The 18,869-nt window shown below is 49.3% G+C and overlaps 1 protein-coding gene across 3 annotated transcripts in view; it reads left to right on the forward strand.

Moving 5' to 3' along the window:
- Positions 1 to 6,017, forward strand: part of SRGAP3 (SLIT-ROBO Rho GTPase activating protein 3) — a 123,756-nt gene extending 117,739 nt beyond the window's left edge. For 2 of the 3 annotated variants that reach the window (XM_054076561.1, XM_054076562.1), the window contains exon 22: positions 1,675 to 6,017. In XM_054076561.1, coding sequence (XP_053932536.1) covers positions 1,675 to 2,091 — 417 coding nt within the window. In that variant the 3' untranslated portion in view covers positions 2,092 to 6,017. The remainder of the gene's footprint in view (positions 1 to 1,674) is intronic. The other variant, XM_054076564.1, reaches the window with a different exon arrangement.
- The last annotated feature ends 12,852 nt before the right edge of the window (positions 6,018 to 18,869 follow it).

Raw genomic sequence — 18,869 nt, forward strand, 5'->3', positions numbered from 1 at the left:
GTTCATCATCCCCTATTTCAGCAGTTTCATAACGGTTTGCTTTGTGCCACCCTCCAGCAGGAGCAGCAGCTGTGGGGTGGTCAGTAATGCCCAGGCAGAAAGTTACAGCTCCTGTGGAGGCTGCTGCCCACCGTCCGCCAGCGGCTTATGTGCCATAGGGTTTGGCAGGCTGTTATGTGTGGAATCTACTGCTTTCAGTGGGATAAGTAATGGTGATTGCAGAAAGAAAGAACTCCTAACTGTCCTGTTTGCTTTTCCACCAGCCATGCTCCTTGTTTTCTTGCTCTGCAGCACGCTACCCAGCTTCTCTGTCCATCAAGAGCTTGCGTTTGGTGTGATGAATTTACAAAGGGATGGTCGTAGAGCAGCACCGAGTCCATCCTGGGACAGGATAACAGCATGCACAAAGTTCCTGACAGGCAGTAGCGTGGCACCCTGCAGCAGTGCCTGGGGCTGTGTTCCTCAGGTGCAATGTAGGGCTGTAGGGCCTGGGAGCCTCCCGAGGAATGGGTGAATGCTGAGGATGCAGCACAATATGCACAAATTTCTTGGGTTTTGGGCTGTTTTTTTAAACTTTGAAAAAGATTCTCACTCAGATGATATAAATACTTACCTTGAAGGCTGTAGGACAGCTGGACTTGGTAGTCCTGAGGTTTAGCTCTGGGAGGATATTTTCACTCATTATCTGAACAGCTTAGTAGAGTTAATTGTAGCTAACTTGGTAATGATTTCGCTTCTGCTGATCCTCTGAACGTTACCTGAGGCTCGCGGAGCATTTTGTCCTTCTTCTACACAGGACAGCAAGGAGAGTTAACTAGAGCTACTTTTTAAGCGATTGTTCAGTAGCTTTAAATGAATTCTCAGATAATCTCTTTCTGAGTTAGTGGCCTTAATTTATTTAAGGCAGATTTAAGTGAAGCCAAACTAGTTCCTCTCTATTTCTGAACGAGATGATCAGCACTACACTTGTAGGCAGTTTAGCTAATTTCATTTTAAAAGGCACTTTTAGTTAAACTGGGTTCAGCTGGATACTTCTAGAGGATCTCCTTGGATGGACCTGTGGAGGCGGTCCCGTGGAGGCTGTCCCTTGAGACATGACCTGAGGCAGGTGGACAGTGAGGGGCCAGGGCTGATCTCACCTCAACCACCTCCCTGCATGGAGGGAGAGGCAGTTGCTGCCTCTTTTATTTATGGTGAGCTGCCATAGTGCTGCTCACTCTGCATACATCCCTGTGTGTTTCTGCCCCCACATGTACTATTGCCCTGCAGGCACAGGGACAGCAGGGGATCCCATACATCTAATGGTGGCTGCAGGGCAACTGTTTTTGGGAAGAAGCAGCCGTAGTTCTGGGAGAGGATGTGGAGATGCCCTGTCTTGTTGATGTCAACAGGCTGGTGTTCACCCCATCACTCAAGAATGCTCGAGATTTGCTCCCTTTGGAGCTGCCAACCAAACTTCTGCTGACTTGGGAGACACAGGGCACCTTTGTGTGGCCGGAGTTCAGGCTTTACATCTTCTCCCAAAGCTTATGCTTTACCTTGAGGCACCACCTTAGGTCAGAGATCAACACAGACACACGTGTTAGGTGTTAGGCCTCTCTGTGGGTGGGGTGTGGAGGAGCAGAGCAATGCTGTGCCGTGGGGCTGACATCCCTTTGTCTATGGCATTTGCAGGACATCGAGAAGACCATGAGCACAGCGCTGAACGAGCTGCGGGAGCTGGAGAGGCAGAACACGGCCAAGCAGGCCCCTGATGTGGTCCTGGACACACTGGAGCCCATGAAGAACCCCCCGATGGGCGCCGCCAACTCGGAGCCTGCCAGCCCTCTCCACACCATCCTGATCCGGGACCCCGATGCCGCTATGCGGCGCAGCAGCAGCTCCACCACAGAGATGATGACCACCTTCAAGCCGGCCCTGTCAGCCCGGCTGGCTGGGGCTCAGCTGCGACCCACGCCGATGCGGCCGGTGCGGCCAGTGGTGCAGCACCGCTCCAGCAGCAGCAGCAGCTCGGGGGTGGGCAGCCCCGCGGTCACCCCAACTGAGAAGCTCTTCCCCAGCAGCTCAGCAGATAAATCGGGCACCATGTAAGCTGGGATGTGGGGAGAGCCAGCGCCTGGACAATGGGAGCATGGCCGGGCGCTTAGCAAAGCCTTACTTGGCCAAGCGGGAAGTCAAAACCACATTCAAGAGGAAACTCTCCAAAAGGGGAACAAGTGCGTAGCGTACGCCTGATGGTTGATTGTACATATGTGTGTGTGTGTATGTACATATGTGTGCACACACCCCATCCATGCAGAAACACTTCCCAAGCTTGCAGTCCTACGGCAGGAGGAGACGGTGGGTCTACATGTTGGCACTGGAGAACACACACTATATGTGGAAGTATATATTAAAGAAAAAAAAGTGTACAGAATTCACTGACTTTTTTAAAAAAGTAGATTTACCTCAGAAACTGTCTCTGAAATGTCCTCTCTAGAGATGTTGGGTTGATTTCTTTTTTTTTATTCCAGGCTATTTGAGTGCGTGTGTGTGCGTGGAGTTACGTAGCAGCTGTGTGTCAAGCAATACAAGGCCAATCCTGGAATTTATTTTCTGCATCTCTTGGCATTTAAAAAATAGGCGGAGGGGATATACAATGGGTTTTGATCGCTGCTGGACTACAGAGAAGAGCTGGAAATTCATAAATGCCAGTGTGTGTCAGGCTGGCTGGAGTGTCTTTTCAAGATGAACCCCGAGATGCCTTCATGTGTGCTGTGACAACCTGGCCAGCGGCACCTGGCAGGAGTGGGGACAGAAAATGAGCTGTGCTCCATCAGCTCCTGTGAAGGATGTCAGGACACAGCCCTGACTGCACCATGAGGTCCACAGAACTCTGATGTTCTTGAAGATTTCAGAATGAACAAGGACTAGTGACAAACCTGTGGTAAAGCATAAGTAGAGTAACTTACACAGTTTTGAGATGCTTTGTTTCCCTTTCCTTGTACAATTATTTTTCATTTTTTAAAAAACAAAAACAAAAAAACCAAACAAACCCAAACCCTAATGGTATCTCGAAAGATAGGACTAAACAGACGAGGAGTCTTTGGGACAGAAACATTCCTTTATTTGTGGTTACACAGCAGTACATGAGGGTCTTGATTCAGATTGTGTCTTCTTGCATGAAAAGCGTGAGCCATATTTGACCATATCAGATGCGGAACCGATCTGATGGGGTGATACTTTGCACTTTCTGTACTGTACAATATAATACAACAGTTTGAGTTTATGCAAAATAATCTACATTTTGTTTTTCCTCTGAACATTTAACCCAGAGAAAAAAAATATGCAGAAAGAGCTGTGGATTGCATGGTACTTTGTCTGATAATCAAGTGTCTTCTGTAAGTGCTGAATTCAAGACACTCTGTGCTTCTCCTGCAGTTTTTTTCTTCTTGTACAGATTTCCAGGCAATGACCCATGATATAATTTGGTCACTTCCACACGATCACGTACAGCCCCAGCGTGAAATGGGCCATCCTGAGCCTCTCGGCTGCATAGAAGAGCTGCACTAATGGCTCTTAAACGTTCATCCTAAACATTCATTCTTTTTTGCCCACTATTTCTAATTTCTGCTGTTCTGTCTGTCCCTGGGCAAAGAAGCTACCGAGCCCTCCTGCCTCATCCAGCAGTCACTTGCCCCTGCCTAGGGCTTTTTTCTGTTCCCTCCTTCCTCTTCTCTCCAGCACCACTGCAGCCCTGAGCTTGCAGGTAGCCGGAGGAGCAACCTGACTTCCAGAATGAAGCGCACCAGTCCTGCCAAAGCTCCCATCTCTGCAAGGAGCTCATCCATAAGGTGTCCACATGTCTCAGCTGCCCCGTGCCCGTGCAAGGCAGCGTGTACCTCTGCTCTGGGTACAGACCCGGGTCACACGCACACCGGGACCAGCCCAGTGTTTGCGCCCATGCCTGGTGCACAAGCATGTGTCCCTCCCATACCCCACTCCTGCCCGGCTCCTGCCTCTGCCAGTCTCTGTATATATTGCTGTACTTGCTTAAACGCTGGAAAGTTACTGTTAACATATAAACTGTACAAAAAATAGGCTAAGATTAGATGAAAGCCAATGCCACTCACCAAATCTTTGCACTTAGTAGGTAGCTCAATGTAAAAATAAAACCCAATAATAATAATAATAATAATAAAAAAAGAAAGAAAAAAAACAGAGCCGCAAAGCTAACCTTTCAGTGTACAGTGGGGGAGAAGTACTGTATGTAGTGATTCTGTCATTGTTCCTCTGTATAATGCTGTAAGGGGAAATGGTGTTTATGTACTTGTCTATTAACATTGTTGACACTTGTAATTACCACAATTAGTTCATATTGATGTTTATTTTTCTTCATAATTTTTCCCCCCTTTCCTAACTTAGGCTAACCCCGAGGTCAATGCCTCTGTCATTACGGGCAGCAGATGTTCAAACAGTCTGTCAGTCTGGTCTAGTAATGAACCAGCGAATGTGCTTTTAGGGGGAGGGAAGAAACCCATTTGGCACGAGAGCTGTGTATTCGTTGCCAATAATTATTATTTTTTTTCCATTTAGTTCCTGGAGAACATTCACTTTGCCAGTCTTCTGGTTTTTTATATATACTTTCAAAGATGACTTGATAGCAAAACCATGTTTATTAGGGTTTATTTTTTCCCTCCCTTCTTACTTTTGAAGATACGGTACAAGTTCCAGTGTCTTTCTATTAAATTATTGCCTTTAATTTTCTTTTGTTTTGTTGTGAGTTTTGAATACAATTGTTTTCTTATCTTTAAGTGCCTTTTTGAGCACCAGAACAAATGCGTGGAGTTGATGTCCTAGGAGCTGTACACATCATGATTTCCTTTGTACAGTTGCGTTGTGCTGAGGGTGATTGCTTTTAAAGTCCTTTTGATTTTTTTTTTTTTTAACAGAAAAGAAAGCCAAGACGTTTTGTTGAGGAATAAACTACCCCTTTTTAATATGGCATTCAAATTGTAGTTTTAACTACTGTAAATTTGAAGGAAGAAATGTATTTTTCTGTAAGGTGACTCTGCACAAAATTGAAAAATGTACATTGTAGTAGTATCATAACTGGAACCTGCTCATGTTTCATGAGGAACTTTACCCTGATCCTCAATACCTCTCTAAAGGCGTAAAGACTGTAGGCTTCAGAGAGTTCACAGAGCTTTCACTGTGAAAACTTACGGCTGAGTGACAGAAGTGAGCGGGTGGTGGGAGCACCCTCTGCAAGGGGCCGTGCTCCTGCCTCCCACTGCCCTGCCGGGCAAGGAGGTCCAGAAGGATGGGAGCAACCGCTCCTCGGGGATGTGGCAGCCAAGAGGAGGGAGTCTTCACGGAGCAGTTGTTTCTCTGCTGTGCAGAGCGAGGGCTGACCTCTGGCTTGGCTCCTGCAGACCCTGCCGGGTATCTGTGGACCTGCACTGTCCTGTTCCGTCCTGCAGTGCCATGGCTGCCTCCAGGAGGGCCAGCTTGGCACTTGCCCACCCTCCCGAGGCTCAGCATCGCCTCTGATGGTGCTGACTTGAAAGCAATGGCACCCATGCCAATCTCTTCTCTGTATAGACTCTTCAGCAACGCGTGCAAGTGTGTCAGTCCCTGGGGTGGTGATGACAGTGCACTTTCTTCCATAGGCTGAAGTACCCCTGGTAGGTCATTTTTGTAACCCCTGGACTATGTTATTTAACTAGCAGTGTTGTGGTTTTCACAGTGCGGCAGTAGGTGTCCCAAGTCTGATCTGCTTCCGAGTGGCTGGACTGCGTAGTCTGGTGGAGATGGGTTTGGTTACGCCGGGAAGCCATAGGAAACCACTGGCTGGCTGCCCTTTGTAATGGTTGTTCTCCTCCTCTGGTGTTGTCTCTGTAACGTATGGTGAGATGCCGTTCAGCTCGAGTGTCTGAGTGGGTCTTCTGTCATGTATGCTGATGATGCCATGTAGGTGAAGCCACTGGTTGGGTGTGGACTCATCCTGTTGAATAAAACTGCTTAACTTTTCTCAAAAATGCCAGCTGTGGTTTCAGAATATTTGGTGCCTCAGGAGCTGTGTGGGCTGGCAGTCCTGCCTGTGCCTGCACCCCCAGGCAGTGGGCAGGCTGCTTCTCCACTGTCCCCGTGCCGGTGGGCACTGGTGGTGCCGTTGGCTGCGTCTCCTGGCTGCTGCTCCCCTGTCACCGCAAGGCAGGCCCGCAGTCGCTCACCGTGGCTGACTTCATGTGTTCTGCTGTGTTTGTTTAGATGAACCACTGAGAGCACAGGTGGGCTTTTTCCTGTCAGCCCTGGGCATATGGTGAAAATACGCAGGGAGAAGAGATGTAGCCCAATTAAAAAAATAAACCAAAGCACCGCCTCCAAGGGGATGTAAATGTGCCCATTTCCTTTGGTGTGCTCATCTACATAAGCTGAGGTGTACCCCAGGTTTCAGAGGTGGTGTTTCTTCCTCTAAAATTTATTTAATATGCATTTAGGTAAAACCAACAGGGACAGTCTTCCATTTTATTTGAAGAAATATTTGCATTGACGCTCACTGCACTGAAACCACAGTAATTAAAGGCTGAGGAAGGGGCTGTGTGGATGTTTTAAGCTCCACCTGGGGTGAAGGCTCGTGGGAAAGGGCAGTTCTGTGCTCCCCCAGCCCCTGCTGCAGGAACCACTTCCAGCCCCGAGTACTGGCTTCAGGCAAATAAATCCCTTTGCAAACCTCCTGCCAAGCAAGAGTGCCTTTGGGTGCTTTATCACTTGCCCGCAGGGGAAGGCTGCCTTGGATGGGGAATCGGAGTAGGTGAGGGTGGCAGCCAAGGACCTGCGCTTCTTTGTCTGCTCTGGAGAAACCTTGCCTTCACCTCTGTCTGCATAAGCTCCCTGGACATCAGTGTGTCTGTGCCTTAGAGGAGCAACATCTGATCATTAAGGCCAGGGTGACGCTGAATGGAGACAGCAGGACTGCACCACTGTGGGGGCACACGCACGCTCCCACCCCATAAGCAGCCTTTGTACAGTGGGTAGGGCTGAATGCCCAAGAGGAGCTGGGCTGAGTGTCCCTGCTGCCTGTCCCTGCTTGATCTTCTATCACTGCTGCCACATTTTTCCCCAACCCTTCGTGCCATGGGCCCCTCTCAGCCGTTCAGCACATCAGTGCTCTCCTGAGCATGACTGTTGGGTTAGTATTGCTCTCGAATGTGGAGGGCAACTATGGCAGTGAAGCGTTGAAAGATGAGATTTGCTTTTCTTTTTGATAGCTGATTACACAGATGTTATCACTGGAGGGGTGGAAAGGAGGACCACAACATACTGCTGTTGCATCCCGCTAGCAGGATACATACAGCAGCGCCAGCCTGTTCATGCCTGTAGGCTCTCCAGGGACAGAGATCTGCAACAGCTCCCTTATGTCAAAGGGTGTTTTTCTTCAGGGATTGTTTCTCCCCTCCATCACCCGTCCCCACAGGCAGCTCTGCACTGGAGTTCTACCTGCCCCCTCCATCCCCATCCTTGCTGTCAATGTGGTGATGTGACTCGCTGGCGCATCCCCACCAGGATGAGGGGTCCCGTGCCTCCATCCTCTGCCCGCTGCTGTTACTGACAGCTGCCCCCTCCCTGCAAATACTCTCTCTCAGCTGCCAAGCAGCCGGAGCTGCTTCATGGGGTCCATGACAGGCCTACTGGAAAACTGAATCCAAGTGTCCCCTATTGCCAGCCCCTAGTCCTGCCATGGAGGACACATCGTATTTGGCTCCAGGAAGGGAATGCGTGCCTGCAATGCACAAGCAATGTCAGAGAAAAGCAGATGTCAAAATAAACATAAAACAAAGATGGTTTCGTGCTCGCTCTGTGGCAAACAGGACAACAGCAATGATCTCCTTCCAAAGGTAAGGAGTGAGGGGGCTTAGGAGGCCATGCAGTCCAAGGAGAAGAGCACAGGTCCTTCCCGCAGTGGTGGCAGATCCCTACCAGGCACCGTGACCTTCGGGACTGGCCTGGCATTTTTTTTCAAATAATTAGCTTGAGCCAAGTAAGTGGATATGAAAAACAAAGTGAGTCCAGAGCATCGTCCATCACAGCCCCTGCTGTGCTTGTCTCGGCCCTGTGCTGCTGTGGTGTAGCTGGCATCCTGCTGTGGAGATGCCCAAACTGCACAGCCCTGCCAGCTCCCAGCATCGGTCACCGCCTCACCAGTGCCCCAATTCTGGCTAAATTTTGAATAGGAAAGGGTATAGATGTGAGGGTGGGAGTGAGAGCCAACACCCCACACTGGCAGCAGCAGGACATCACCTTTCCCGCTTGGGAGAGGTTGCACATCTCACTTTAGTTATCTCTTTGGAAACATAAAGGAGCCAGACTAAATACCTGGAAGAAGGTGACTTTGCAGAGAGCATCTGCTTAACAGTAGAAGTGGCAAGAACACACAAAAGGAAAGAAACCCCACAAGCCGGCAGCTCCAGAGCCTTCTTGTTTGCAATGCTGATGGGGCCAGAGGGGAGGCTGGGTCACACTGTGGCTATGCAGGGTGAGCTGGTAGCTTTGTGAGCTTGTCCCTAGGGAGGGGAGGAGAGAAGGAGACACCCTGTTCTCCCTAGTATCAGGAAATCACATCCTTAAAGCATTGGACATGATGCTTTGAAAGAGGGAAGTGAGGCACTTTCTGAGAAATGTAGGTTATCTCAGAACTGAGGCACTGCCTCGTTGTCGTGTCAGGATGCTCCCCCTGCCACTGCCGTGCACAGTGAACCTGCAACACCTGCCTCTTTGGAGCTATTCCAAATTCTTGCTCATTCACTCCCATTTACCTTGCCTGATGTTTAGTTTGCTCCAGGTTTAAGGTTGGACTTCAGTTCCTGGGCTGAGGATATAGGCAGCTTTATAAACTTACTTCCTTGTAATGCTGGTTTTGAGCCCCACCTGCTGCTGTGGTGGGACTCACCACAGGCTGATCTACCTGCAGCTGCTGGTGCAGTGCTGACAGCTGGGGTTTACTCCCGGGGGCTGTTCTTTTTGTTCTTTCATGGCTGGGTCCAGCTGCAGGTACGGGTCTCCAGCTGCAGCCACTGGTCCTTCAGCCCGGTGCTGTTGCGAGGAGCACCTCGCTGTGATGGCATTACACCATGATCCGGAGAGCTGCGAGTCATTTATTTAGCCAGTGGATTGCCTTGCACGTGTGCCTTGCATGGCCTCACTCAAGCACGCTGCCAAGGAGAGATGAGCTTGAGTGATGAGTGCCTATTAATATTTAATTTCATCCCATCCGTGTACATTCTTAATTCAGTCCTTGTTATAATTCTTCCTGATTGATTACTGCTTTGCTGACCTATGGGCGGCATGGTGCTGTAGTCATTAAGCTACAGCCTTCATTGGCGATCTCTGTGAGGCAGAGAGCACCCCTGCCGCCCAGCCTGGGGAGCAGCAAGGTGGGGAACAGTCACCCCAACGCAGGTGGTGCTGCAGCCTAGGGAGATGGGGGACCCTTGGCCCCTGACTGGTCTCTGCTCTTCTCCACAGCCACGCCTGGGCTCCTGGCACAGACCGTGGAGGCACAAAGTGCTCCTGCACCACCGGAACACCCTTCCCAGCCCTGTGCAACCACAGACATCATCTCCTGCCCCAGAGAAACACTCTGGTAGCGTTTCTAGCTGCTGAGTGGATAAAAAAGCTCCATATCTAAATAAACAGTAAAGTCAGCGGTGACCAGAGGCTGTGGCTGCAAGTTTATTCAGAGGCCGTGTAATATTCCTTTCCATTATTTTTCCTGCTGCTGGTTCATGACTTCACTCTCCTCACAGTCCTGACAGTGCAGAGGAGCAGAGACCTTCCTCATTTCCTCAGTCCACCCCTGACACGTAGCAGCTGCAGCAGCAGAGCAGCAATGGTTCAGCAGTGGTTTGTGAGGGACCTTCCTGGAGGAGAGGGTTGGCTCACACACAGGTGAGACTCAACCTGCATCTCCAGAGGGTACCCACCCACCCGCCCTTCTCTTAGAGTTCATTAGCACGGCTCTGGGCGCAGCCCCACGGCCCAGAGGCCAAGCTTGGCTCCAGGCTACCCGCGTTGCTCGGGTTTGTAGCTGCTCCTCACGCACCAGAGCGCACCCGGATCCAGCGCTGGGGCAGGTGGACTCTCGCCCTCAGCAAAGAGCACTGTGTGCCGAAAAAGAAGCCCCTGGGGTTTTGGTGGAGCCCTGAGCAGTGTGCAGGGGCCTTGTCTGTGGCCGAGCTCTCGGGCAGGGGGTGAGTGTGCAAAGGAGAAAGGTGGGGAAGGAGGGAAAGGGAGGGGAAGGCGGGAGGGGTGTGGGAGAGCCGGGGCTGCTTCCGAGGGCACACACGAGGCACACAGCCCCCGCCGCTGCTCCGCAGCTGCTCTCGGTGAGTGTCTCCCCGCGGCCGCGAGGGAGCATCCCCGTATGCCGGCCTGTCGTCCGCCAGCAGGTGGCAACAGACCCCGCGCATCGGCCGGGTCCCGCCCGGCGGCACGGGAGGGTTCAGGGGGATCGAGGAGCACCCGCGGGGTAACCCAGGCGGTGCTGTAAGAGTCGGGCATCCCGCAGCTCTGCTCTCCCCTCCGCTGGTGCTCCCTGTTTTCCTTCCACTCCGCTTTATGTGCTCGGGACCGGTTGCTTCGGAGGGAGGCGCTGTAAGAGGCGCCCATAGTTACAACAGAATCACAGAATCACTAGGTTGGAAAAGACCTTTGAGATCATCAAGTCCGACTGTCCCTGTCCACTATTAAATCACATCTCTAAGCGCTTCATCTACCTATCTTTTAAATACCCCCAGGGACGGGGACTCAATCCCCTCCCTGGGCAGCTCTTCCAGTGCCCAAGAACCCTTTCGGTGAAGAATATATTCCTAATGTCCGATCTGAACCTCCCCTGGTGCAACTTGAGGCCATCCCCTCTCATCCTAACGCCTGTCACCTGGGAGAAGCTGACAGCTCCAGAGCAGTCTGCTTTCGGGATAAGTCCATAACTCTCTAAATATCTGCATAATTGGTAACTGGATGATGCTCCTGAGTGTGAAGGTTTATGTTCTTTTTTGTGTAATGCATTTGTGGTCATTCTCTTTAATAATACATACTTGATGCTAAGTGCTTCTTAGGTAACATACTGTTCAACTTGACTAATAGACTCATTTCTGGCTGGATAACGAGTGCAGATACCTTGTTTGTAGCTGTGACGTGGGGCTGCAGTTGCTTGTAACCACATAAGGAGTGAGCGGTTTGCAGAAAGAGGGCTGATGCTGAGGCTGTTGGAGGAGACCTGAATGTTCCGCGCCCACAGCTAATCTGTGCTGGCATGGCTGGTGCAGATGTGCTAATGGGGTGCTCGCTTAAGTTAACTGGCTTAAGTGGTAATAATCGCTAACTTTAATATAAACAGTAATTTGAGTTCATTTTGTAATTTCTATGGCCCAAATGCAGCGTTTGCATTTAAACTAACTTTTCACACTACTGCACAGTAACCTATATGTTGATTTCCCTCTGAAGTTAAAAACACACACAAACATGTAGAACTACTTCCCAGTCTGTCCAATATTAGAATGATTATTGGACAGAGCTGCTACACCCTTCACACCGCAGAGGCGTGACGGGTCTGGGGTGGTGAAGCCCTCCAGAACAAGGTGGGGTTTGAGACAAGGAGGAACTTCTGGCTTGAAGGTACCTGTGGTGCTCTGGAAGCAGATTTGAGTTGCTTTGTTCCATTTTGGTGCTTCTCTGCACAATGTGATGTGAAAGGCACTACAGGGAGCCTGGCCACCTCCTCCTGAGCTGGGAAACTTGCATCTCAGAAATTATGGTGGTATCTGAGGCTGCATGGTGGGTCTTGCTAATGCCCCATCCTGGAGGATGTCACGGGGCTTTTGGAGACAAGACACATGATAAAAAAAAATAGAGGTGGAGGTAAAATCAGGTATCTATGCCTTCCTTTCTTGGCATTCAGGTAAAAAAAAGAGGTTTCTGTCAAAGTTGTGCTGTGCTTGGTTTTCTGTGTCATAACTGCCTCTTTGAACACTTCCCTCCTTCTCTCCAGGAGCGTAAACTATAGAGAATCTTGCTGCTTGTCCTCAGTTTGCTCCTTGATGCCTTCTGTGGCTTCCCTCAAGCTGGAGGTGTGGCTGGACTCGCAGGCTTTTGAGGGAGCACAAGAAATTAAAAAATGCACTTTTTCTTCTGGTGTGGAGCAGATCCTGGCCCAGCTGAAAACCTAAGCAGTCTGATGGCAGCAGTCAGGCTTGCGGCTGCTTGCCCTGTCATGTCCTCTCCCCATCATGGGCTGCTCTGGGTACAGGGGAAGCTCAGAAAAGATGTTCGTTTGTGCGTGTGCACAAATAGTCACAAGGCGATGCTTCCTGCCATGAGAGGGGATGGCAGAAAGCCACCTTCGGAGGCTTGGGATGTAGTGATGGCAGACTCTGGCTAGTGGGCTTCCCTGTGCCTGTCCCTGGCAGAGCGCTGAGCCTCCAGAGCAGTTTTGCTGGCTCGGTCGCTGTGACCCGGTGAATGGGCTGTACATCCTCAGCGGTGCCAGAGGTGGGGCCGCAGTGGGAATGGGTGTGCCTGGGCTGCTCCATCCTGGGTATGTGAAAGGAAATCTCCCTGCACACCCCAGAGTTCTAGCTGAAGATTAAATTAGCCCCAGTAAAGATTTATTAAAGCTCAGTGAGTGAGGTCGGAGAAGGGATGTGGATGTGGCTGGTGGCGCGACTCTGTCTCCGTGGGATTTGTGCCTTCCATGAGAGAAGAGCTGAGAGGCATGGCTATGTTGGTAGGCACGCAGCTGCTGCTGTGCCTTCACCTGTGCTGATTTGTGTTGTAGTGTGCGTTTTCCCTGGCACCAACAGGAGCAGCTTTCTGCAGTGCTATAGCATCAAATCTGCCCATGCCAATGTTAGCGTAGCTTATTGCTCCCAGCGGAAATTGGCCCTTAGCAGAGCCATGTCCTCTTGCAGAACTCGCTGCTGCTTTGGTCTTCTGAAACCAATGAAAGCATTTAAGCCTACTTAGGCAGAGACTCATTCCTGTCCCTGATGGGAAAGAAACATAGATTTGAGCTGTTCTGGGCTAAGATCTTTAGGGGAGAGATGGGGGAAAGTGGAAAGGAAGAAGCAAGGTTACTGTGTTAATAACTTAATCTTGTGTAGATGCACGTGAAGCACACTGTCCAGTCTCTATGAGGGGGAGATGAAGCCAGAATAGGGAAGATGAAATAGAACAAAGGACAACCCTACACAGCACCTGGACTGGTGGAAATGTATATGGGTAGCAGGGCACAAATCTAAACCAAAGACCACCTGAAGTGTTTAATCCCTGTCTCCCACTATGTGGCTGAACCTCACCACCTGCTGCCCTGGAGTGATGGTGGCTTCTGCCCTACCTTCCTGAGCAAATGCAGACATGGACATGAGGGAAAACATGATAAAACCATTGTGTGCCCTGACCTCCCTGGACAGAGGGGCTAAGTGCCCTGTGCTGGAGCCATGTGGGCAGCTGGGGAGAAGGGCTGTGCTGTGCTTGGACGTGATGGTGCATGGGGTGTCCCTGCCTCCAGCCCTGGAGTGGTGCTGTCCCATCGGGCTGTGGCACGAGGGCTGCATCATGACCATGACCCGACCTCATCCTGCTCACTTCTGCGGGCTGGACTGATGGTTTGCAATGGATCTGCAAATTTGCTCCTGTTCATAAGCTGTTCCTGTTCTCTTTTTCTTTTTGTCCCCCAACGCTTTCACAAAACAGAAGGGCTCTCTGGCCCCCATGAAGGGCATTTGTACACATGAACGTTTATCTTTTGGAAGCCACTGTGTTATTTTCAGACAGTATTTCCAAAATTGAAGTTGGTTGAATTATCAGGGATCATGAAGGAAGGATTCACTGTGTTTCTGGGAACACATCCTTCAATCTTTCTCTTGACTGAAGCTGGTGATACTTTCATCTGAGAGTGGCAAGGCTTTATTTAGGTAGAGGTTTCAAAGTGCTTTAAAAATGAGCCATAGTAAGGTTTTGCAGACAAAAAGGTCCATATGTCACTATATTGTAGAACCATTCACAGATTCCTAATACTGAAATCTGTACAAAAGTACTATAAGAGTTTTCTCCACCAAGGTATCTGCCAGAATAAGAAAGAGGGAGGGAAACAGGAGGCAAAGTCACCATTTGAGTGTTAAATACCACTAAACTCTTGGTATATAGAGTCCCATTGTGCCTTTAACTTGGTTTGCTACCTCACTAGTTACTGAAAAAGAATGTTAATACATGTATTTATGGCCGATGCATTGCACTGAAATTATCTGCCAGGTCTACTTGAGCACTGACTGCCTTGTGAATCTAACAGCATAATCTAACAGCAATGAATCTAACAGCACAATGTGAACCTAACAGCACAAGTGCAAATCAAAGGAGAGGTGATTTGCATACTGATTTGCATGCAAATTTACACAGTTTGGTTCCTGAATGCAAATTGCTTGACGCAAAGATGAATGAGCTCCATGTAGCCCGAATGGTGCCCTGGCTGCCAGGGGGTAAAGGGCAGACGTGGCTGTTTGCTGTGCAGCCCTGGAGCCCCATGGGCTGGGGCAGAGGTGGAGGCGTCTCAGCTGTGGGGCACACAGGGATGAGTTTCTCCTCAGAGACCACTGTGCATCTCCAGTGCTCGCAGTGTCATGAGCAGCCAGCCACCTTCTGGTCCTGGGTCTGCCTGGGTCAGGGATATGTGCAGGTGCCGTGCTGGGGGCATCCTGTCACCATCACCCCAGAGCAATGCCTTATTGCTGCACTTTCCAGAGGTTTTGCATATGAAATAACCTTGTTTTCAAAAAAATACCTAGTTTGGCCATTGCTGGGTATTTTGCAGTCGGTGTGTTCTCATCTTGATGTCAGGGGCACTCATTGCATTGTACAAGGACTAAACTATCTCCAGAACTTTTTTGTTTTTTAAGGTTTCTCAATACTGAGATTTGGGTATTTTATTAGAACGGAAGATCAGCAAAGAAGATACAAAGAGCATGATAGTGAACAAATGATTTCTAAATTATTTTTTCTCAAGCTTGACTCTAAATCTTATCCAAGACAGTTATTACAGATGAAACTTGCTGTCCCTGTCCCCAAGATTGGAAATTTGATGCATTTTCAGTGGAACTAACTCAAATGATGGCAATGGAGGAACGAAGCAGATCTGTAATCTATGGGGGGAACTTAATATATTTTTTCTTTTTTAAATAGCTTGCTCTAACTGGAGCAGCCTGTCTTTTGTGAAATATGTGCATCATAGCATATCATCTCTGCTGTGATATTTTTTTCATAGAATACTTGATGACAACATTACTCTTCAGCGATAACGTGAGGAGGGGGCAGGGGTTCTTGCTTGGCTGGGCAGGAACAAATGCAGTGTTTCATGGAGCATGTGTGTCAGTGCCTTTGATTTGCAGCAGAACCCATTTGTTTTTTAGACAACTATTGACTAGGAAAGCAGCTCCCATTGATTCCTCCTGGGGGGCTCTTTTGTTTTCTTCTTTTCAATAAATGGTGTTTCCTTGTAAAGCACTGACTTTTCCAGAACTAAAATAGACCTGCCTGAGATAGCAAATGGCAGGATGAATTAAAGTGTTTCTATCTGCAGCTAATGAAGTGGCACACAGATGTAGTGCCTGGTCTGCAGGGGCCAGCAGGTGGTCTGGCGTTGCCACTCCATGTGCTGCCCTTTAGCTACTGGGCGCTGCAGAGCCCCCTGGGCTGTCTTGGGTGCTCTGTACCCTCCCCTAATCCCCCTTTCCCAGAGAACAGCAGCATTTCCTCTTATCATGAGGCATCTTGAGATTGAGAGGTACAAGGTGTTAAAGGTACTGATGACAACATGGCACATCTTTTACCTTTGCAAAGCCAGTGCTGCAGAGCAGCTGCCTGACTGGGGAGATTGGGACAGGGAGTGTCTTCAGACGGAAGCATGCCCGAGGGTGTAGGGAAGCATGGCACATGCCTTCTGTGAGACCAACCCACATACAAACAGCTGTCAGATGTGTGATTAGATGAAGAGCTGATTGAGGACACCAAGAAATTAATTCACTGCTTGGTGGCTGCACTAATCTTAAAGCATCCTGATGCAGGAGGATGGGCGACCCTGAGCCTCCAGAGCCTTTGACCAGTGGGGGCTCCAGCAAAGCACCCAGTGCCTAGCTGGGAGCAGAGCCATGCAAAGCTTTCATGGGAACAAGCATGCACTACATTCACTTTCAGCGTGAGTATCAAGAAATAAGGTCTTATTTACATTTAAATATGATGAATGCATGTGCATCACTACTGGCTTTAAGATGCTGTGTTCTTGCAGGAACACTGGGAAGAACAGGATGGCTCCAAACCCTGCCAAGCAGGGGACAGGCAGAGCAGCTGGGCTATCTTTTGTTCTGCTTTGCTTTTCTGCTATTTTACTTTCTTCTATGTGTGCCCCATTGCTATGTGCTTACCTTTTATGATAGGATAATTTATAGTAAACAAGAAAGTTGTTTATAAGTATGATGAAAGAAGCAGGAGATTTCAATTACACAGTAGAATAAATGCAAGTTTATGCTGTGAATTCGCAGCACCCATACAGTAATAGAGGGAGAGTAATTTGTGAGGGAATGTGGATAATGTCTTGCCTATGAAGCGGTCAGGTCTAGAGCAAGGTGGGGGCTTGCAGCATCCACAGTTCCCTTCTGTGCCCCTCAAATGCTAAAACTCGGATCCTTGTTGCCGTTCTTGCTAAATCTTTGTCTGGAGCGGGCTGAGTGATTTCCCTCTGCCCACTGGGTCTGTGGTAACCCCCTTGAGCAGCTTTTGGCCATTATTTCTGAGCTGATATATACTTCGCGAAAACCAAGATAAAAATTCTCTCTTTCATCTTCTGGAACTGCTCTGGGCTTGAGCCGTTGGTAAGTGTCCAAACCTGCTTCCCATTCCTTCCTGTCCCTGTGCCCCGTCAGCATCTCTTTGTCTTTTCTTGTGCTGGTTCTGGTGTTGTTCTGAACCATCGTGGTCCAGCACTCCTGCCAGCATCCTGGTATAATATACAGTGTTTTGCAGCCAAGCAGGGAGTTGCATCAGCTTAGCAGAGGTGTTGGAGGGCACCTAGGCAAGGCTGGGTGGTGGGGAGAACAGATGCTGGGCTGCTTGGTGTGGTCCAGGGCATGTGTTCCTCATTGGTGGAGAGGAATAGAAACAGGACTTATTTTTAACTTTGCAAGTGCTTCTGGAAAGATTGTGCTGGTGCTGAGCATGTGGCAGTGCCCCATCTTTGCCTCTCAGCCTCACCAAGGACCTGACAGTTCAACATGAAACTGCTCAGAAGTGCTAAATTGAAACCTTGGCCTCCTGCAATCGTCTTTTGGGTGATTAATTGCCAAGAAATGCACAGAGGGTAATTTGCCTTTTATTTAGGTCTATGCAATAATTCAATACTTAGGTGGATCCAACAACCATTTATTGTATGTGCTTTAAAGAGGTACCTAAGGGCAGTCTGTCACTTGTCATGCCCACAACTAATGAATGAAAAAATGACATAGAAATGAAATGTAAAGGAAATGGTGGCAGAATTTAGTGATTAATGCTTTGAACTTGGACTTGAAGTGCAGCAAGTGCTTTCAGTACTGCTGACTGAATTAAATAATCCAAATTAGTAATACATTTTAATTCTTTTCTTTTTTCCTGTGTAAAGACATTAAGGTGCTTTTAGCAAATGAGGTAAAGATTTTCCATCCATGTTTGAAATAAAACTGGAGCACTGTGCTACGGCATGCCTACAGCCTGCAGCCACAGAGGGGCATGGAGGGGCTGTGTGGGGCTGTGTGTGCCATCCCCCCATCCCTCTAGCTTCTCCTGTAGTGCCTGTGAGTCTGACTGCCCTCATCGTGGCTCTGTCGGGGCTGCTGGTGACAGTGATGACCTACATGCAGCCACCGAGTGGTTGTCCATCCCTTGAAGGGGGAAAAAGCACCTTCCAGTGAGAGCCAGGGCCCACTGGAATGACCTAGGGACATCCAGGGTGTGAGGAAGGTGGCTCACCCCAGGCAAATTTGGAGGGATTTTGCAGGCCCTGCTGCTGCCTTTTAGCTCTGGGACATGGCTGCAGGTTCATTTGGGCTCTGACTGGTCTGGCACTGCTTTGCCTCCCTATCAGTTGACAGTTGCTCTATTGCATTGGCTTTGTTGATAAGGGTATGCGTTACTTGCTAAGGGTGTACATTAAATCCACCCTTATCACTTGTGGCTGGACCACATCCACCTTGAGCCATTAAGTGTATTTTTTCTTCCCCAAGGCTCTCTATCCCTGGCACGCTCTGTGTCCAAGGCTGCCCAACAGCGATGGCCTCTGTGGGGCACAGCCCAAGTCACGCAGTGGCAATTTTCCTGAGTGGATGTGCATGTGTTTTAGAGCTATTCCCCGTGAGTATACATTTAATTTCCTGTGGAGAGAGGAAAGGATTTGCCAGATGAGATTGACTCTTGAAAGTGACAAAGCACTTTTTACAAAGTAAATCCTCCTGGCTCTGCTTGGTGATGGCTTGTCAGTGTGAGGGAAACTGGCACCAGTTAGCACCGCTGCGGTACGTGCTGGGTTTCAGTGCATTCTGGTTTGAATTTTAGTATTTTTCTTTGAATGCCTTCTTTCCTGCTCCAGCAGGAAATTATACCCCATCTCCCTGGAGCTACAACCCTTCTCTTGGCTCTTCAACGCTGATGTGTGGTGGCTGCATCTTGGTGGGCACACTGTGGAACAACCAGCTGGGTTCCAGCAGCAATGCAGGGCCAGCTCTGTGGTGCCTCCTTTGGTGAGTTATTTGTCCCTCCTCCTGTCTGGTGGCCGGGAAATTCTCCTCCATAGAGATGCCTGCAATGCAGGA

Source organism: Cuculus canorus, chromosome 11, assembly GCF_017976375.1.
Source record: "Cuculus canorus isolate bCucCan1 chromosome 11, bCucCan1.pri, whole genome shotgun sequence".
NCBI classification, from domain to species: domain Eukaryota; kingdom Metazoa; phylum Chordata; class Aves; order Cuculiformes; family Cuculidae; genus Cuculus; species Cuculus canorus.